A 19,090-nucleotide genomic window follows, 5' to 3' on the forward strand; every position below is an offset into this window, starting at 1 on the left:
GTCAGGTTTGAATCATGCCTTGTACCTACGATTCAAGTAGTCATTTGTAGCAGAAGCTGATTTGAGGCCATCTGTCTGCTCCCAACAAACTTCTGTGCTCTTGAAAATGAAGTTGTGCCGTGGAAGAAGTGTGATCCTTTAATAAACACAGTTGTGTCACCAAAACCGTTCAGCGTGGTCACACCTACAGCAGTAAAACAACACTTTACAACGCTGCCGGGTTTTAGTTGGTAAGGAAAGGGGACACATTTATCCATGGGATCTCAGCATCCCAGCACAGGTGGATTCTGCCATAGTAGTTCTTCCTCGGCACAACGCACAGGTTTTACTGTACGGCGATGCGCTGGTGCCACAGACGCTGCCCTCTGCGGCAGGCACTGCGAGGGAGGGAGCTCGTCACCCAACAAAACACTGAGTAGAAATCAGTTGGGTGAATCAGGATATTTTTTTATCTGTTTCAGCTAACAGATAAAACTACAGTCCTTTGTAGCTGCAATGAACCAGTTTCAGGTTAGCCCAGTATTTAAAGAGTTGTGGAGATCTACGTGCTAATTCCAACAGGGATTCATGAGAGGGGCTCCCACAGACAGCGCTAAACCCCAAGCCTCCATCCAGACCGGCTGGCGAGCGTCACCGCCGTCCTCCAGCGGCGGTTTGGGCAGTCACGGCATGCCCTCTCTGACTGAAACCCGTCACTGCAAACGCGGCCAGCCAACGTGCAACAGGCTGGCCACGCTTCTCACGGCGAGCTTTATCCCAGGAAATTTCTCATAGTCTGCAACCACTCCAGCTCGCTCCCAAAGTCAGCCTCGTACTCTCAAAATAGCGGTTTCTAACCTTTTTCCGGTAGACTGGTGTGATCAGCACTGCTCCGCCGGTGTCCACGGGGCTCAGCAGCCGTAGGGAGCGTGGTGTCCCCAGGCCAGCGCCTGGAGCTGCCGTCGGAGCAGAGGACCTTTGGCCAAGCAGGAGGAGACGGCTGGCAGCCCACCGGAGCTCAGCACAAAGCCACGCGACGGGAGGAAACCCTTTCCTAGGTAAGGGAAGTGGCTGAGGCACCATCCCTGGAGGTATTTAAAAGATGGGTAGACAGTGCTTAGAGATACGGTCTAGTGATGGTTTTTGTCAGAGTTAGGTTGATGGTGGGACTCAATGATCTGAAAGGTCCCTTCCAACCTGGGCAATTCTGTGATTCTATAAAGCAAGCCTTGAGCCCATACCCTCATCATCCTCCCCGTGCTGAGCCTCTCCAGCAATCTGCTCTTTGCCCAGCAAACCGCCGCAATCGAGTATTTCCATTAATGTTTGGCCTTTACTTCCAACGCTCCCTTTCAGATTTATATTGTGCTCTCAGCCTGTTAAAATGCTTTCTGTGCGCATACCTGCTGTTCCCTGCTCTCCCCAGTGGAAGCAGATGATGGCTTCTCATGAATCAGTGCCACAACAACAAGATACACAATATTAGTTCATTTTGTGCTCTGCATTCGTTAGCTGAATTTTTCTGCCTCGATCAAACTACACGGGAATATGCTGTTCTTGCCAGAAAATTCCAGCTCTTCCTAGTTGATGTCTTCAATGTGAAAAAATGCAGATAATGAAATACTGGGCCAAAAACTGAGGGCTTTGTCTAGATGGTTTTTTAAGTCCAAAAACATAACCTAGTCACTACACAGTCAGACACAGACTACTATGTCTATCTTTTGACACTTTTCATCTGCAAAACAGCCTCTTGGGCGTCATCTTAGATCAAAATGCAATTACACACCCATCAGTTCCGTATTACTTTCTAAAACTGTATGTACTTCTCTCCTAAAAAGCCGAATCGCAGAACATTTAACAATTGGTTTGGACTGTCAGGTACCACAGAAATCTGAGAAAAGTATAAAGAGGTCTTAATCTTAAATAATTAGCTCTCAAATGTAATTTCGGCCACTAGGCTAGTATTATTAACATAAGACAAACTTCAATGGTCTTCATGTTAGAGGAATTCCTACCACAGCTGTTTATCTCCTTAACCAAGATTAGCACTTGTAAAACACATGCCAAGAACCAGGCCCGCATTAAAAGGAAGCACGTTTAATTGTTATCTACTTGGGTACTTTGAAAGGAGAAGGATAACATCTGAAGGATAATATCTGTACTTTCAAAGCAGAAGGATAATATCTGACCAAGCTTTTTTTAAAAAAGGCAAAACCCGAGTTAACCCATAGAGGATGCTGGAGGACTTGAGCTGCCTTTCAAAAAAGCAGTTTGAAATCAGCAAGAAGCGTAAAACTTAGCAAGTTTATCCAGTTTCTCTCACACAGCTGGACAGTAACTGAGATACATACGTTGTTCTACGTTAAATATTGTTCATGCAGAGATAAAACAGAGATAGGCAAAGCTAAAATACAGAGATTTATTTTTTTTTCCTCCTAGCACTTAGCACTCATCATAGTTACAGCCCTGGGTGGGAGGCAAGCTCCCAGGCGGGCACGCGGGTATTCAGGGGAATGCTTCCCAAATTCAGCCGGGCAGTAATTACTGAAACCGCGTTGTTTGAAATGGGCACAGAGGAGACAGCCTGCGAGAAGGTAATCAGAAAATAACCACGCTGACCCAGTTGTGCCGGGACCTGAATTTGAGGTTATGGCGCGAAGGGGGTTATTGAGGCAGCTGTCTTAAAAGTAGACGCAACGAGATTTAGAAGTTAACGAAGCTACAGCAGAAGGGGAAACTCCAAGTTTTTTGTTTGTTTTAAGGCAGGGAAAGAAGAGAAAGGACATTACGAAATCCCACGGAAAGGCAAGAGGAGAGTGTGGAGGGTGAGCGACCAGTCCCGCAGCTGGCCGGGCACCCTGTGCCTCCGTCCCCGAGCCGTCCCCGTGGCAAGCTGGGATGGCCCATCCCTGAGTCCCGGCGTCAGGGAACCGAAGGATGTTGGCTCCGCGGCTGCACCCACCCCACCAGCTCTCTATAAACACTTCCACATATTTGAGCGCTTACCGCAGAGCACGCTCCACCCCGGGCTCTCGCACAGTATCGCTTTCATCCGTCACGTGGGTCAGGCCCAAATGGTCAAATCCAACATCCCCTCCATCTCCCCCGGTCAGAAAGCCTCCCCGAGAGTCACATATCCACTGAAACAATGGGGTGGCAGCTACCGGAGCCAGGGCTGCCCCAGGGCAATGTTAAAAATAGGGAGCAGAGTAAGAGCTGCCGCTAACTACAGCAAAGGAGAACCCGATACTGCTCCCTCCGGCTCGCATTCATGCCCGGTCTTGACTCCTGCTAACGAGGGAAGGAGAGAGAAGAGTCACCTCCTAAAACAAGGCAGGTGCCCGGAACGATACAAAGCAGCCCTTTCCCTGCTTTAGGAAGGGTCTTTCCAGTGCTGGAGCCTGCAGAGGCATTTTTCTGGCTGGCAAAACTCTCCAAAAAAAAACCTGAAAGAGGACTCAAGACTCTGGAGCGAGATTGTGGCTGTCCCCCGCAGCAAGCCAAGGCAAGCCCCGCTGCAGAAACTGGAGAAATGGCCCAAACAAGGCAAGACCTGGTCCAGAGAGTCACAGCCCAAGGGAGCTGAGAACTGGGGCAAGAGCCATCCCAACCTGCGGCACCCAAGGGCCCACGCCTGGGACAGAAAGCTAACGCACATGAGGGGAAGTCCTCAACACACGTCCCAGCCTGAGGGTAGGACCCTTGGGAGAAGGATCCCCGTGCAGGCACCGAGCCACACAAAACTCGGGAGATCCCAGGAACGACAGACACCCCAGGAACGACAGAGAGGTGACAGCACAGGACTGATGTGGCCAGGCAAACCCAGACGTGACACAGCACGCTGCCAGCCCCGCTGGGACACCGGCGACGGTGCGGAAAGGCAGGCATCTCCCCGCTTGACTGATGGGGATTCTGCTGACAGCCACAGCGGCAGCAGCAGAAGCAAGGAGGATTTTCTGGCGTCGTAACACAGACACACCCATCTGGACAAGTGCAACGTCCCCGCTCCTTTACGGATGAACTACCATGGCCGATACCACAGGCAATCCTTCCGCTGGACTGACAGCGGTGAAAATGCCAACATGTTGGAGGAAGAGAGGCAGGAGTAAGAAAAGCAAATGCTGTTGTTGGGAAAGAAGGAGGAGAGGAGTCACAGCACGAAGGCGATGGGTAACCTGGAGAGATCCCAGACGCCAGAGTCAAAGAGCAAAAATACTCCCATGGGCTTCTCATGGAAAGGAAAACTCGGTGCCCAGAGAGACGCAAAAAACAAAGCTGAAAGCAAAGATGGGAAAGCACATTATTATTCTGTTTTAAGTGCAGTTGCCCTTGGGACACCACCTCAACCCGTACCTCAGACTCCCTGCTAGAGTAAGGTGATCCCACTCCAGTCGCTGATCCGCTGCCTCGAGACTTATCTGGAACCCAGTCCCACCAGAGCCTCACCAAGTTATTCTACAAAATCAAAGCACAGTTTCTGCAGCATTTCTCCATTTGCTGAAATTTATTGTATTTGCAAAGAATTAAATGAACGATCTGGCTGTTTCCAAACGAGCTGCACTGCTTTCACAGCACTGTACGCACACTGTGAAACTTGATTTTTATTTTTAAATTACAAAAATGGCTCAATACTTTCCTCAACCTCTTGAGCTCCACAGCACAGAAAGTCCTATTATTACTGATGTTAAAGGAGACTGCAAAGTACAGAGGCAAGTCATCTTATCTGGCCTGACTCTGGCCTCACAATAGAAATTTTGTTGGTAGAAGAGCCTACGCGCGTAATAATTGGCAGAAAACTCAACTCTGATTTTGTCGTATAAACAGCAAGTTTCATTTTTATTATGGTAAAAGGAGGAGGGCGAGAGGGCAGACTCCTGGGGAGATCGTAGGAATTCCACGACCACCCACTTCCTGGAGGACACTCCTTATTTCTTGCATACGCGCATAAGTACAGACTAGTCATTTAGCACACAAAGACTATTTTCTTTGCTGCACATCAGCCAATATGGTACATGCCAACTGCGGCAAGAACAACAGATGAAAGCCACAGACACAGTGCTAAGCAACTTGTTCAGCAATGCTCAAACGCGCGTGTAAACAAGAGAGACGAGAGCTGGGTTCCCAAGGCCCTCGCCAGGGAGCAACAGAGGGACAGTCTCACCCTGCTGCGCTGGGATTCGCGTGTACTCCCCACTCTGGGAAGCTGACATGTAATACGCTGCCATTAGATTTCTCAAATCCCAGTGGAATAAAAGACCAGGGTTAAACAGAACATTACAAACATCCGTAATGATTTCAGAGACCCGTAAGGCCTGGGACACCCTGCAACTGCAGCGCTGGAGCGCAGAGCAGGAAATCAGCACAGGATCAGGGCCAAGAAAACGTGCTTATGCTTCTCTCAGCCCCGGGTGGCAGAAAGCCTTACTTTCCCTTAAAAAAGCCGACGATGGCAAAACACTCTTTTCCCTCCACAAAGTTACCATAAATCATAAAATCCTTTTTTCCAGAAGTTTTCACCCACAAGGATGCTCTGGACTTTACAGGCTTCCCTTGCTATACAGACGGGCAAGTGTCATTTTCTCTGCTGCTGGGGAAAAAAAGAAAGCCAGCTCAAATGAGAGGTGATAGCTCTTTAATGGCGCACAGCTCTCCCGCTGGATCCAGCTCCGTCAGACTCGCCAGTACAGCTCCAGGTTCCACCAGAGGAGTTGCCTGCTTTGGTGGAGGGGGGAGGAAGCGTTCTTTTTTGACAGACAAATGCTACACCTGACAAAAAAACCCAAACAGCTGATGAAATAGGCAGGACTGGGGCTTGTTCTCTCCAGCAAACCAGGCAAAGACATTGCAACGATACATAAACTAAGACAATATAGCGAGAGGTTTCTACAATATGCTATACGCCGTCACTCCTTACCTCCTTGAAACTTGCTTTTCTAGTCCTTCAAAGTTTTGTCTCATTAAATTCCCTGTCACTGTTCTGTTTTAAGAATGTCCTTGTTAAAACTGAAACACCTGTAAGCCTTCCCTGGGCACTTTTGCCTCTTATTGGGAAAAAACACATGATCTTGGCATTCACTCAATCTGAAGTGACAGATGCTGCTGAGGAAAGTACGACAGAACTTCCCAGCCTCCTCCAAGTTGAAATTCTACCTCCCTAGCTGTAAAAATATAGTAAGGAATAGCAAGAAAAAACAAACATAAAAGCTAAGGCTGATTTCTTTCTGGTTATGTATTTACGGAACACTTGCTTTGGAACAAAGGTGGTCAACACTCACAGTTTCTATTGTGCGTTCCTGGATGTCCTCAAGTCAGCTGCAGATACCCTCATTAACCAGCTCAGCTCTAGAGACGAGCTGCCAGTTAATTGCTGCTGCACCGACAGCCAGGGAGTTCTGACACATAAGACAGATCCTACACACACACACGCGGGTGTTTTGGACAGCCGATGCAGCGTTACTTTTGGCAATGGAATATTGCATTTGTAAAAAATACACATTTTTGGCTACCAGTGTTAAGGTAGATAAAGTTTTGACCTTGAACTCCACGGCAGCGTTGATGTAAGTACGCGAGTGTGTATGACCAGAAACAGGCCAGAGACCCCAGCGTCTGAATCAGCACTAGAACCCACAGCTATATATGGCAGGCAATTAGCATTTATATATTTAAGCCTCAAGACAATCCATCGCTGGTGCATCTCACCAACTAGCAAAACAGGTATTTTGCTCGCAGCCTTAGCTGAGCGGATTTGCTGGAAGCAGCCTCTGCCTCCCCCTCACACTACCTGCATGCCTCTGTCATGCCCGTCTAACTGCACTTTCAGTTTGTGAAGCTCTTCGATCTCTCGGTTGTGGCGCTCCGTTTTGTGCCGCACCAAAGAGCGGTAGAAGTGAATGGTGAAGACGACAAAAATCAGACCCACTGGGACCATGATGATGGTGGAGACCAGCGCCGACTGCCAACCCGCGTGGCCGCTGGGCTTCTCGACGTTGGTGGTCTCATTTTTCAGGATGGAGCCCACAGGCAGAAATTTTATCCAGCACAGAAGCACGACTTCTGCAAGGAAAAGGAGGATCCCCAAGACGGTGGAGAAGCCCCACGCCAGCTCGATGTAGGGGTGCATGCGCTCGTGGGGGGACTCGCTGATGGAGTTCAGGTTGTGGATGTTGCTCACTGCTTCCACGTTAGGCAGGATGCAGGTGCTGATGAGAAGGGCAAAGAGATGGACTGCCACGAGCACCGTTGTGCAGGCACTGAAAGCGATCAGCAGCATCTGGGGGTACTTGTACTGCACCTCCAGCTGCACCTCCACCATGGCAACCTGGGGGGAAAGGAACAAAAAGCTCGTCAACAGCTGCGAGTTGTCCTCTTTTCGAGGCTTTCAGCCAGGAATGCATCTTTATTCAGGAAGCGCACCTAAGGTCAAGTACACACTCAAGTGCTTTTTAGAACGGCAGCCCAGATGGATCATTTCTGTTTCCCATGAAGATGTACCCGAGTCTGCAGCTTGGCCTTTCTGAAGGCTCAGGCGCGCGTTTCTGCGCTGAATTTTCTGAAATAACGTACCTCCCCTCGCAGCCCTGAGCCATACGAACTGCATCAAACCAAACACACAACAGAAGGAACTCATTAGACAGCAAGCGGAGCTGGGAGGCAGCTGACAGCCCGCTAGCCCGCCCGCCCATCACACCTTCTCCTTCCGCTCATCACTTGCGGCTGCCGCGCAGGAAGTTTCGACTTCAGGCGCGTAAAGAAAAGCAAAAGCAAGCAGCTCCCCTGGCCAGCGGCCAGCAAGGTTTCACTACCCACCATGGGAAGCACGCAAGCTACTTCATAGTTCCACAGTTAAAATAGCCGCTTTCTATTCTCAGAACATTCTACGTTTGTTTTTATTACAAATATGCCCAGATACAAGTTATTTATATCCTCAAATTTCTCCCTTGAGAGCTAATAACCTGCTGATACACTCAGCAGAAGCAGACAGCTGTGGGCTTATGGGTGTGCTCAGCAGCTCAGACAGGACTCTGTTTTCTCAAAACAGGAGCTATCATATCGCAAGTCTCTAAAGTGTCTATTTCTTCTTTAGTCAAATAAAACTTAACAAGCAGAATAAGTGCAAGGAAGCAGGGGGCTCTTCTGAGATCAGACCTGGAGCCCTAGTACCGGCCTGTTAACTGCTTTAGCAGAAGAATTTGTAAAATTACTTAACCTACCTGCGAAGTAAAATAGTACTTCTGTGAGGTGGCATCCCTGGAAGGACTGCAGAAACCTTTTGCTAAGAGAAGCCACAAAAACAGTGGAGAAGACCATCAAACGTTCCCCTCTAGGAACTCTTCTGATTATGAACGTGTGGCATTTTTACTTTTTTTTTTCTTTTTTTTTTTTTTTTTTAAAGCTTCCTGTTTGCAGTTTACAGTCGTTCTTGTATAGAGGAAAAAATAACAACGCAGGATTGGCTTCAGCATCTATTGCAAGGTCAATTTAGTTAAAACACATTGCGCGTTGCCTTGCATATGTTCTCTTTGCAGTTCCCCTTGTACTGGCTGGAGGAGGAGGAGATCACACTCCACTCTCTGCCGCACTGTTCTGTACAATGAATTTGTACCGTGTGGTGATTGTCGGTCTCACCCCATCAGCCAGGACGAGCTGCAGGTATATTGTTCGTTATCGGGTGCTGTAATACCCAGAGACGTAGTATTCAGCAAGCTGAATAGGAATTGTACCTGCACGTTCAATTTATAGCTGTATATTAAAGCTGAAAGCCTGGCTGATGTCAACATATCAATTTCTACTTGTTATCCTTCGCGTGAGCAGCACTTTTCAGCTAATTGGATGTTTCCTCCCAGACTAACCTATTCCCTAGGGCTAGCTTCAGCTGTGCAAAGTGATGAATTTTTAACACTGACTGATGGCTCAGTAAGAGGTATTTCAGGGAAAAACATCAACAATCCAGATAGGGCAGCAAGGCAGAAAACCAGTTCATTTAACCCGAACACGTACCAGAAAGGTGAGCGAGCTCTTATCGCTTTACCCCGTACAGACTGTCATGTCACTCTCTGACCGGGATAAGAGAAAGAGGACAAGCTGACATAACCCATTTAAAAATCATTAAATACGCTGCTTGGTCTGTAAAACTATTAATATGTCATGTTTGATACAGTTTTACTCTTCTGCGATAGCAGCCCCCTTTATTTTAACCTCTTCCCAAAAGCCGAGGTGTCACGGGCTTGACTTTGCGGGGCCCTGAGCGCTCTGCCGAGCCGCCGAGTATTTCAGCGTAGGCTTAATTTTAAGCTTGAGAATCACCCTGTTGAACTCCACCCTCACAGGAGCACATCTTAGAATTAAACTGCAATTAAATTACATGCAATTACGGATTGTTTGGTTTTTGGTTTTTTTTTAGACCAGTATAGCCCAGACCGTCCACAACAAAGATGACGGACGTGGAAGATTTCTGGAGAAATGTAGATGAGGATAGATAATATCAGGCAAAAGGATGACAAATGGCTCAACATAAACCATGTTACTTTCACACAGATGGTTTGGCAGCCTGTAAAAACAATCACGCCAGTAGATCTGTTAGGGGGTTTGGGTTGTTTGAAAATCAAATACATATCCTGTAGCAACTGGACAAGTATTGAGAAGACTGATTAGCAGTAATAGCTCTTATTTCCACCAGGAAAATTATGAAGGAGGTTTCCTAAGCTCCCTCTAAACCTCCTTTACCTGCAGTCTCCCCGGGGCAAACGCAGCAGCCCTCAGCCCGCCTCCAAACAGACCCGGCACTGGGAAGGACCCACAGCCTCCCCATCGGCCCGACTCTGCCAGAAATACCGGAGACAGCATGGAGTAACGAGGAAGGTTCGCGTTATTCTGCAGCCTGTCCAGAAGGAGCTGGATGAAAGCCCCCGCCTGTTGATTAAATATCCATCAGCTCGTAACAATTCTCAGCCAATGTGGAACCGGCTTGAATCAACCACACTGACAGGGAAGTAAATAAAGCCATAGCCAAGCCCCATATGACATTTGTTTACATAGTTAAATGCACGCAGGGCTTCACGGAAACTCTTTAACTCTAAATAACTTCTCTGCTTTCATCAATAGCCAACGAGATGCTCTTATTGGAGAGTAAACGTCCACGTACCAAATTCCTGTGTGCCGAAAAAACAGCAGAGAAATAACCCGATAGGAATGGATACCTCAGCTTTCACTGGAAGGTCCAGTACGATCCGCTGGGAAAAAGCTCGCTAATAAAGAGAAATCCTTATTGCAAAAAAGTGTATTTCCGACAATTACTGATTTCAAGTGTACTTATTATGTTAAGCTGGTGATTATAATTAACACTACTTACACCTATGCCTGTATTTGACTTGCATTTTAAGCAGTTTAAAGAGAACAGAAGTCAAATGGTTAATTTTGCGTGTTGGCCACGGGCTTTCAGCAACTTTCTGTCGTGCGAGTCGAGAAGGCACGCTTTGTTTTCAGCTACGTGGCTCAGCTCTGCGGTGTGGGTGGGCTGCAATCCCCCTCCCGGTCCCAGTCATGCCAGCACACCCCAGCACCGGCACCTGCTCCTGTAAGCACGTAACTGAGATAAATCAGTTCACAACAACGAAAAACGTTCATTTAATCATCACGTTAAAGAGAACAGTCACAAGTGAGGAACACAGAATTCAAGGAGCCCAGAGGCACCAAGGGCAAGCACAGGAGCGGCTTTTGAGAGTAAGAAAGCTTCGGAGTGAAAGTCTCCAGGAGAGCACAATGAGGAGGTACTTTCTGCCATTTCCGCACACCAACACCGTTATTCCCACACCAATTTCCGTTACAAACCGACATACGCTGCGTGAAAAGTTGTGAGCATCGCTCGCACGCAGCCGGCGAGCGGAGAGGAATCGCAAAGCGCCCAAGCGCCCTCTCTCCCCTGCAGCCTGGTCCCACTCCGCTCGCCGCTCGCCTTTCTCCAGCTTCACTTTGGGTCACCAACTTTGTCATCCCAGACCGCTGTACTGTTACAGACGATTCACGTTCTGAGGGATTGGGGGAGGAAAAAGCATCGGAAGAAGCTAAAATAAAGCAAGGAAATCTATCCGGAAAGTTCCCGAGACCTGTCTTCCCCCAGCTTCTGAACTGCAGGATGCACCATCTCCACACCACGTCCCGCTCGCCCAGGCGCTGCCCTCCGCCTCTCTGCGTTCGGCTGACTGAGCTCAGGAACAACCAGACCTGCCCATTTCCTGAGCAGAAAACCTCCCCTGAACAGGTTTCCATCTCACTCCCGACGAGCCAGATGAAGAGGCTCACACCGACACAGCCTGGCTGTGCTTTGCTAACACCACGGCTCGGGCAGGTCTGAGCACTGGACCGCTGACTGTCTCCGTCTTGTTTATTTGCTCGCTCCCTGACATGGCTTTGACCTACGCAGATAGCTTCCAGGTAACACCAAAGTGCTGCACGGAGGAAAGCAAGTACCAGGGATTATTCCCAATAGGCAGCACTGACAAAAATATACCACGTTTGGCTCCCTTCAAGCTACAGAGTCCGAGGCCGCAGGGCCTCTTCTCACACCTCAGCGTATAACACGATCTCCCCGATCACGCCATGCAAACTTCGCTCTGGCAGACTGTGACCCAACCTCCACCTTATTTTAGACACCGTGACCTGAAAAAACACATACAGAAATTAAGATAATGTTCGGGACCACAGGAACCGCAGGGGCCCCGAGGAGCTCCACGCCCAAGCGCAGCCTCACGCGAAGGCAGCCAGCGAGGAATGGCCTGGGGGCCCAGGCCCTGTATTGTTTAGCAACAATTAAAAAAAGTGCTGGCAGAGCACTTAGGATCGCTCGCAGGTAGGGGACTGGTAATTTTAAAGGGCTGATTTGGGAGTGTGTGGGTTGACTGTTCGGCAGCTCGTGTACCCTCGAGAGAGCCAGCCTCAAACTTTTCGGCAGCAGGCAAGCAGAAGCCCGCAGGCAGATGCCTCCTGCCTCTTCAGAAAACAACAGCGTGTCCTGCTACTTCCCAGGAGGAAAACACTGATTAATACACGATTTTAGAGAACCAAAACCTTCGTGATTCAGAATGCGTTGCGACAAAGTACACATACCATTGCAAATCCGGAGAGCAGAGCAGAGGTTCTGCTGGAAGCTTTCAGTTTGGCTCGGCTCAGGTACAGTTTTCTCCACGAAAGGGCTTGAACGGAGTGGTGGTTTGATGTGACCAATTCCAGATAGCTGCGCCGCACCCAGTCCCGATAATCCATGCCTTTGGTGCCAGGTTCAGAGCAGCAAGCAGGAGTGGAAGGATCCACCGGCACGTTTAATTCAGCACTCATGATGAGAGAAACGCTGAGGGAACAAAACAGTCACGTTCAAAAGGAGGTAGCAGACAGGACGACCATCAGCTACTGGAAAAGCTACGTTTAAACGAAGTCGCCCTCAGTCAGTAGAAAAATGATGGACCAAATACCATCGCCCTTGCAAGCACAGAACAAAGGACCATCCATAAGTGCTAAAAATGCCCATGAGAACTAGGAAAGATCACACAGGTAAACCCAGGAACTGCTCCAGCAGGAATGCAGGAAGGCTGCACAGCACCTGGCTGTTCATTTCAAAGCATCTCAACTTTCCCCTTTCATTCCTCCTTGCTAGTAACAACTTTGTTTTACACAGGGACACTTTGGAAATAGGGCCCCCATCTCATCATTTTGTTGTAAGCTGACAGTTAATTTCACAGCGCACCACGGGTTGGCTCCAAACGCATCTCCTTCGAGTACCAAAGCAATGCCAGCGAGCATGTTCAGGGAGTCACTTTTTGCTCTTTCTTCGGAAATCTTTTTTTTTTTCAGTTAAACCATTGCTCACCATAGCTCAGTTTAGACAGGCACAGTTCTTCCCCGAGACCCCCCCAGTAGTCACAGAGCTGAACGCTGTGCAGGATTAACAAATAAACTTCCCAGCCTTCTGCAGTGGGAAGTTAAATTTCCTGAACTGCTCACACGCCACTTATCAGCCACATCTGACCAAGGATCCTCTTCCTTTCCTTCCACCAGTGGCTCTTAGCACGGGGAAAGGAAAAGACGATTCCAAAGGAAAAAGTGAGCTGCCTTCCAGGTAGTTCCTGGAATCCAGCACCTTCGGATTCAAGAGATTATACTGAAAGATGTAAGAAAGCAGCAAGACTGTTCCAGGCGGTGACTGCCACTGCTGCGAGCAGAGACCAGTGCGGGATCCAAGCCACCCCCTCCGCACACCACACCATAGCCGGGCTGCTGCCGAACGGCTCCGGTGATCTCCATCCGGAGACGCAGAACAGAACAGAATTCCCTAAATGTTTTGAGCAAAAATTTCTGAAATCACTTACCAGCTCCTAGGAGGAGGAGATGCATGCCCAGAATCACGCACGGTGTGGTACTAATTAGTCCCAGCGCCGCACCTCAAGGCCACAGGCACCTCGCTGTTCGCTTGAGAGGAGCCCCAGCCCTGCCCATGTGCCCCCCCGCCTCTCCCCATACACGGGCCACATGGTGACAGCTAATAAACCCACATTTGCTGTGAGATTTGAGGAAGTGGCAAAGATAAAAAGGACATCAACTGCCCACAACTCCGAATGCTGTTACTAAAAAGGAACAAAGCTGTTCCAGGCACAGTAAGAAAGATTTTGCAGTGGCAAATAAAGCACCGCAGGCTGTGAGATTTGTCTGTCCCTCCTGAGCACGGTGGGCTTTCAGGTTCCAGCCCCCTCAGACGTAATAAGGATGGCAGCAAGAGCACAAGATTTGTTTTTCTGGGCAGGTTTTGACAAGGCCACTGTTACAGCCCCGGGAGGACGCCAGGATGGCTCCTAACTGCTCAGCAGTTTTGAAGTTATTAAAAAGAAAAACAAACAAACCAAAAATAAAAGAACTTGCACACGACAATGAAAACCAGAACAGAATAAACAGGGACAAACCTCTTTGCTTGCTCTGTTTCCAGAAAAAAGGCAAGAATCACCTATTTTACAGAAGAAGGGGAAAAAAGCCTCCTGGGAGGATCAGAGCAGAGACATTCTGCGAGCAACAAAGCTATGAAGCTGTTTCCTGTGACAACATCCTGTGTGGATTCTGCAACGTATAGCGTGGGGTGAATTTATTAGCTTTGTCTGTAGTTGGGACACTGCTGGCCTCTACCCTGCCATTTATTTTCACAAAACGCATAGGAACTTTGTATGTAGGAAACTTCAACCCCTGGGACAAATTCCGTTGAAAAGACAAATGAATTCAGAGGTTACAGAGGGAGAGCAAAAGTACCCAATCACATCTGCTTCTTCCCTTAGAAAAATAAGCTAAAAATACCACAAGGATGAATTTTCACTCTGGAGCAGCTCAAGAGATGTTCCCAAATAAGTAAACAACTTCAGAATAAAATCCATAAACACAAACGTAGCCCAAACGGGCAGTAACAGGACGGCAAACTCACCTTGCTGGCTACGGACATGGAGTGACTGGGTGGAGGGCTCTGAGGGCTGAAACACAAGACCAAAGAAGCATTTTACACGCACTGTATCTTAGGCAATTTTACTCCCAAAATACTTTTCAGACAGTTATCCGCATCAGGGGAGAGTTATTCTGGAGATTGCATGGTCCTGCCTTGCAATGTTAAACGTTTAGGACACTCGCTCTTACAGAAATAAGTATCCCTCAGGGTTTTACCACAAAGGGCTGTCGAGTTTTGGATGGAGAATCAGGATTTCCCTAGGAGACCTCTTCCTCATCCTAACATCCATCCCTGGCCAAGTCCACCCCAGCTGTGTCTTTACTCACTTCCGTTGCACCACTGATGCGTTTGACCCCGCTGCGTTTCATACCGCCGGAGACAGAAATCTCCCTGCGATTGCTACCTCATATCGATTATGTTAATCCGTCCAGCGCTGTCCTTCGGAGCAGCCAGCGTAGCGGGGAAAGCCTTCGCCACGCCTTATGTCTCAGCAAGTTGCAAGTGCACGTGTGGGGATTTCTTCACAGCAGGGAACGAAGCTGATGGGGCTGAGACACACGGACCCCCCTCCCGCTCTGAGCAATTCCCCACAGAATGCTGTCTCTGCATGGCTTTGGGACACTGACCCCGCCTCGGACCCAGGTTTCTGCCCCACAGCCTGAGACAGATCAGCGTATTTGTACCAGCGCCTTTCTCCCCTCTTCAAGAGCCCGCAAACCGTGGCTAAGCCTAACCTCGCGCCCGCTACCCCCCCTCTGGGCCTCCCAAGCTCAGGCCCCCTTTGCTATGGGGAACCCCTTCCCACGTTCTCTTCAGGCTTGGGACCCCCCAGCAGCACCCCTGGGAAGTCACACTGCCTAGGCGGGGTGTGACCCCCCACAGCTGTGACCCCCCCTTATGGCAGCACACCTCAAGCAGGGGAAACCCCTCTCCCCGAGCAGGATGCAACCCCCTCAACCCACCGCCAGACCTGGGATCCTACTCACAGGGCACCACCTGAGCAGGGGGGCTCTCCTCCTCCTCCTCCCCAGCCACTCTCAGCACACCCCAGGCAGGATGCGACCCCACACAGTGAAGATCCCCCTTCAGACGGCGGATGCTCCAGGCCAGGATAAGACCCCACACAGCAAGGATCCCCCCGCAGATGGGGAATACCCCAGGCCAGATGAGACCCCTCACAGGGAGGGTCCCCCCTCAGACGGGGGATCCCCCAGGCCGGGATGAGATCCCTCTCGGGGCGGATCCTCCACTGCAAGGCACCCTCAGCCCAGGGATCCTCCCCGGGCAGGACAGGGCCCGCTCCAACCCCACAGCTGGGGTCCCCCTTCCAGCAGCCCTGGCTCTGGGGCTTCCCCACGGGCAGGCAGGAGGTGTCTCCCCTACAGCACCCCCAGCGAGAGGATCCCTTTGTCACGATAGGATCCCCCGACAGCCGGCCTGCCCTCTGCATCACGAGGGAGCTCCAAAGCACCGCCGGGCAGGACGGGTCCCGCCTCCCATACCCCCCACCACCCCGGGCAGGGGATTCCCTCCGCCTGGGAGGGATGAGGCGCGTCCCCCCCACCCCCGGCAGGGTAAGCCCCATCCAGGCAGGATAAACCCAACTCTCCTCCCGCTCCCAGCACACCGGGCAGGATGAGCCCCGCTCCTCCCGGCGCAGGCCGGGCAGGGGATGCTCCCCTCCACGCAGGATGTGCCCCCCTCCCCTCCCAGGGGACGAAACTACCCCAGAGCATGGGATCACCCCCGCGGGGCCGCGGGGGCGGGCCCTGGCTCACCGCACTGGCTGGCCGGGGGCCGGGCCGGGCCGGGCCGGGCGCGGCGCCCCGGGAGCCGCTGCCGCCGCCGAGAGCCGGAGCCGCCTCCGCCGCTGCCAAGGCAACGCCGGGCACCCGCCACGTGACCCGCAGGAAATGGGGGGGCGTGCAGACGCCCCGCCCGCATCACGTGACCAGCGCCTCATTGGACCGTGACGGCGGGGGTGGGAAGAGGGGCGGGGCTAAGAGGGGGATGGCTCCGCCCCCCGCCGCGTCCCGCTGTGCAGCGCCGAGCACCGCGGCGTGGGCTGGTCGCCCGCGGGCTGCGAGGAGCCGAGGCCTCCGCTCCCCGAGAGAGGTTTAGGGTGGTCTGGGGGCTTTATAAACAGAGTGGGGCCACCTCGGGCCATCCCCAGTGCCACCGGGGCCAGGCGGCCCTTCTAGCAGCGGGAGGGGTCCCGGGGGCTACAGCCCCCGGAGCTGCCCGTGCGAAGATGCATCCACTGGGAAAAACAGCTCTAGGGCTCCCTAAATTCACGGTCGGGGATAAAAATGTTACTGGGTCTGGCCCTCGGGTCTCCAGGTCTTTCCACAGAGAAGGTATTGGTGCAACGGGGTGTAAACGTGCTTTTATTACAATTATTAATTATACAAGCAAAAAGTCGCCACTTACATAAGCCAAAAGGCAGCGCCGAGTTCTGCCTGCGCCGAGCTGCAGCATCCTCTGGCTGAAGCAGAGCAGAGGCTCCCCGGGCCCAGGCTGCCATCTCCCTGTGTCCCTCCTCTACCCACTCAGTGGGAAATTCTGCACAAACCCACGGGAAGCGCAAGGGTAGGGACAGGAGTATGGGGAAGAGGAGGGAGTTCCTTCCCTGAAAAGGAGATAAAGAAAAGGAGCAGCACAATGGGTCAGCTTTAGGTAATCCCATCTTCCTGATTCACTGCTGCCCGGGGGAGGGAAAACACAAAGGAAAACAATTCCTAAAAACTTACTAAAGAGACAAATACGTTTGTTCTCCTGAGATTACAAATACCTCTGCTCAGTTACAGCACTAACGCCGCTGTCTCCCAGGGTCCCACGCTTGCAGGAACACGTGAGGAAACGGAACAGCAGCAAACCTTAGCCCCTGGAGATTAGTCTCCACCAGAGAAAGGAGAGGGGCTCCTCTAGAAAAGAATCCAGAGCATGAATTTAACATAAGCAGGTCAAAATCCTTGGCAGTTTAAAGCCTTTATGTTATGACTGCTTTTTTGGTGGCATATTTGGAACAGGAAGCGATTGTAGAATTGTTCCTTGTTTTACTACACATGGGACCACATCCCTTTTTTCTACTCCAGGGACGACGCTTTCTCTGTTCTGAGGTCACAGAGTACTTGCATTTTGTCTTAACAAAGAAACTTCCCTTCAAACGTTTGCTCTGAAGTGCCTTTGTATTTTGGAAGACACAGCACTGACAGGAACAACCACAACACGGCGTAGTATTTTTCCGAATTCATCGCAACACCTACCAAGTACAGCTCCTACTGCTACGTTCAGCCACCCCAGCAAGACAGACCGTAAGGCAGATACCACCTTCAGCGACACATCCCCTTTGCTTTTTATGGATTTCACCTACCAACTTAGCATTCCTAGAAAACATAGCGGATGAATAATTCAGCACGGGTAACGATGGCATCCTAGGGAGGGAGGATGAGGCCGCGCAACCGGAATTCCTTTAGTTCACTGAGACCAACTCAAGTCCATCTTCTTCACAACTGAGAAGCGTGTCCTCATGCAGCAACATCTGCTCTACTTAATGCAAAACAGCACTTATTTATTCAGCTCAAAAGCCTGACAAGCTCAGAGGAAGAACAGTCTTTGTGTATTTGTGGGACTCCCACTTCTTCTCCGTCCCCAAAAGCTAAGAAACATCACAATGTTTTGATGGCTCATCCTACGACACAGCCCTATCAACAGGGTTTACCTGCCCCAAGGGGGATTCAAGCGAAGCGATTCTCATAACTCGTCCCTCTCCGCAGGGAAAATGCCAACAACCGCAGAACATCCGTTCTGCATCTTAAGTACTAGAGAATTGAAACACTGTCATGACTTACTCTGAAGCACCTGCCTCTATGGAGACAAGCAGAAAACAATTCCATGCAGACCTCTAGCCCGGGGTGGTGGTGGGGACATGGACCTTGCAGCTCAGAAGTTATCCAGCTTTAAAGTCTTTGTACAAGGGCGCTAAACACAAACATCGCTTGCACTTGATCGCATCTGCTCCCTGCCACCACGGTAATACCACTGAGAAGCTGTTACATAAAGCCAGCTCAGGCAAAATGCAGGATTTCTGGCAGCACTGTTCAACAAAGGCTAAATCCGAAAAGGGATTCCCCCTTTTTATTGTTTTTGCGTTAAATAATTTGGCATTAACAAAGGCTTGAGAAGAAGTAGCACCACATTCTGGATGCCGAGGTCCTGGGATGAGCGTGTCTGGAAAGATAGCAGGCACTTCTAATTAAAGATACACTGAAAAGACAACAACCTAAATTACAAATAAAACCACCACTGCATATGCTTTTCATTTAAGCACCAATAAGTAAATATATATATATGGATGTTATGGTTCCCACCAGGGAACCCAAAGTTCAAAGCAGAGAGCTCAAGCAGAGAGAAAGGCAACTGTCATTACATGAAGCTGAACACAAGCGAAACCATTCCATTCCAAGCCTTTCTGCCACAGGATTTGGAAGCTTTACAGACATAATCTTTTGGAACAGATATTGTTCCAATCCAAAAGCAAAAAGTAAATGAAATGCAGCTAAGACCTTTTTCCATATTTTCACATGCACCACATCTCTGGGTCTTTTTGTCCTTTCCTGCAGCACCTCTAAGCATCTCTTT

General features: G+C 50.2%; 2 protein-coding genes across 3 annotated transcripts; both read right to left on the reverse strand.

Annotated features, from left to right (window-relative positions):
* Positions 1-128: 128 nt before the first annotated feature.
* On the reverse strand, positions 129-4,314 carry LOC134518478 (uncharacterized). The gene is made up of 2 exons (XM_063341327.1): positions 2,986-4,314; positions 129-1,064 (listed from the first exon to the last, which is right to left on the reverse strand). The coding sequence occupies exon 1, from the start codon at positions 4,210-4,212 to the stop codon at positions 3,271-3,273; it is 942 nt and encodes a 313-aa protein (XP_063197397.1). The 5' UTR covers positions 4,213-4,314; the 3' UTR covers positions 129-1,064; positions 2,986-3,270.
* Positions 4,315-4,506: 192 nt separating this feature from the next.
* Positions 4,507-19,086, reverse strand: ORAI2 (ORAI calcium release-activated calcium modulator 2). Of its 2 annotated transcripts, none has more exons than XM_063341330.1 (4): positions 16,880-19,086; positions 14,432-14,477; positions 12,082-12,322; positions 4,507-7,297 (listed from the first exon to the last, which is right to left on the reverse strand). In XM_063341330.1, exons 3-4 carry the CDS (start codon positions 12,307-12,309, stop codon positions 6,752-6,754), a joined length of 774 nt encoding a protein of 257 aa, XP_063197400.1. In that variant the 5' UTR covers positions 12,310-12,322; positions 14,432-14,477; positions 16,880-19,086; the 3' UTR covers positions 4,507-6,751. The 2 variants fall into 2 exon arrangements, with proteins under 2 accessions (XP_063197400.1, XP_063197399.1); XM_063341329.1 differs by lacking the exon at positions 16,880-19,086 and adding an exon at positions 16,228-16,358 and having other exon boundaries at positions 4,510-7,297.
* Between the last annotated feature and the right edge of the window lie 4 nt (positions 19,087-19,090).

The sequence above is a fragment of the Chroicocephalus ridibundus genome, chromosome 7 (genome assembly GCF_963924245.1).
Source record: "Chroicocephalus ridibundus chromosome 7, bChrRid1.1, whole genome shotgun sequence".
In the NCBI taxonomy this organism is placed as follows: domain Eukaryota; kingdom Metazoa; phylum Chordata; class Aves; order Charadriiformes; family Laridae; genus Chroicocephalus; species Chroicocephalus ridibundus.

Excerpts from the sequence above, each read along its gene's own strand:
- LOC134518478 (XM_063341327.1), bottom strand. The coding sequence starts at position 4,212 with ATGAGAAGCCCATGGGAGTATTTTTGCTCTTTGACTCTGGCGTCTGGG.
- ORAI2 (XM_063341330.1), bottom strand. The coding sequence starts at position 12,309 with ATGAGTGCTGAATTAAACGTGCCGGTGGATCCTTCCACTCCTGCTTGC. Across the intron at positions 7,298-12,081 it reads TGCTCTCCGGATTTGCAATG|GTTGCCATGGTGGAGGTGCA; the intron begins GTATGTGTACTT and ends CTTTCCCCCCAG.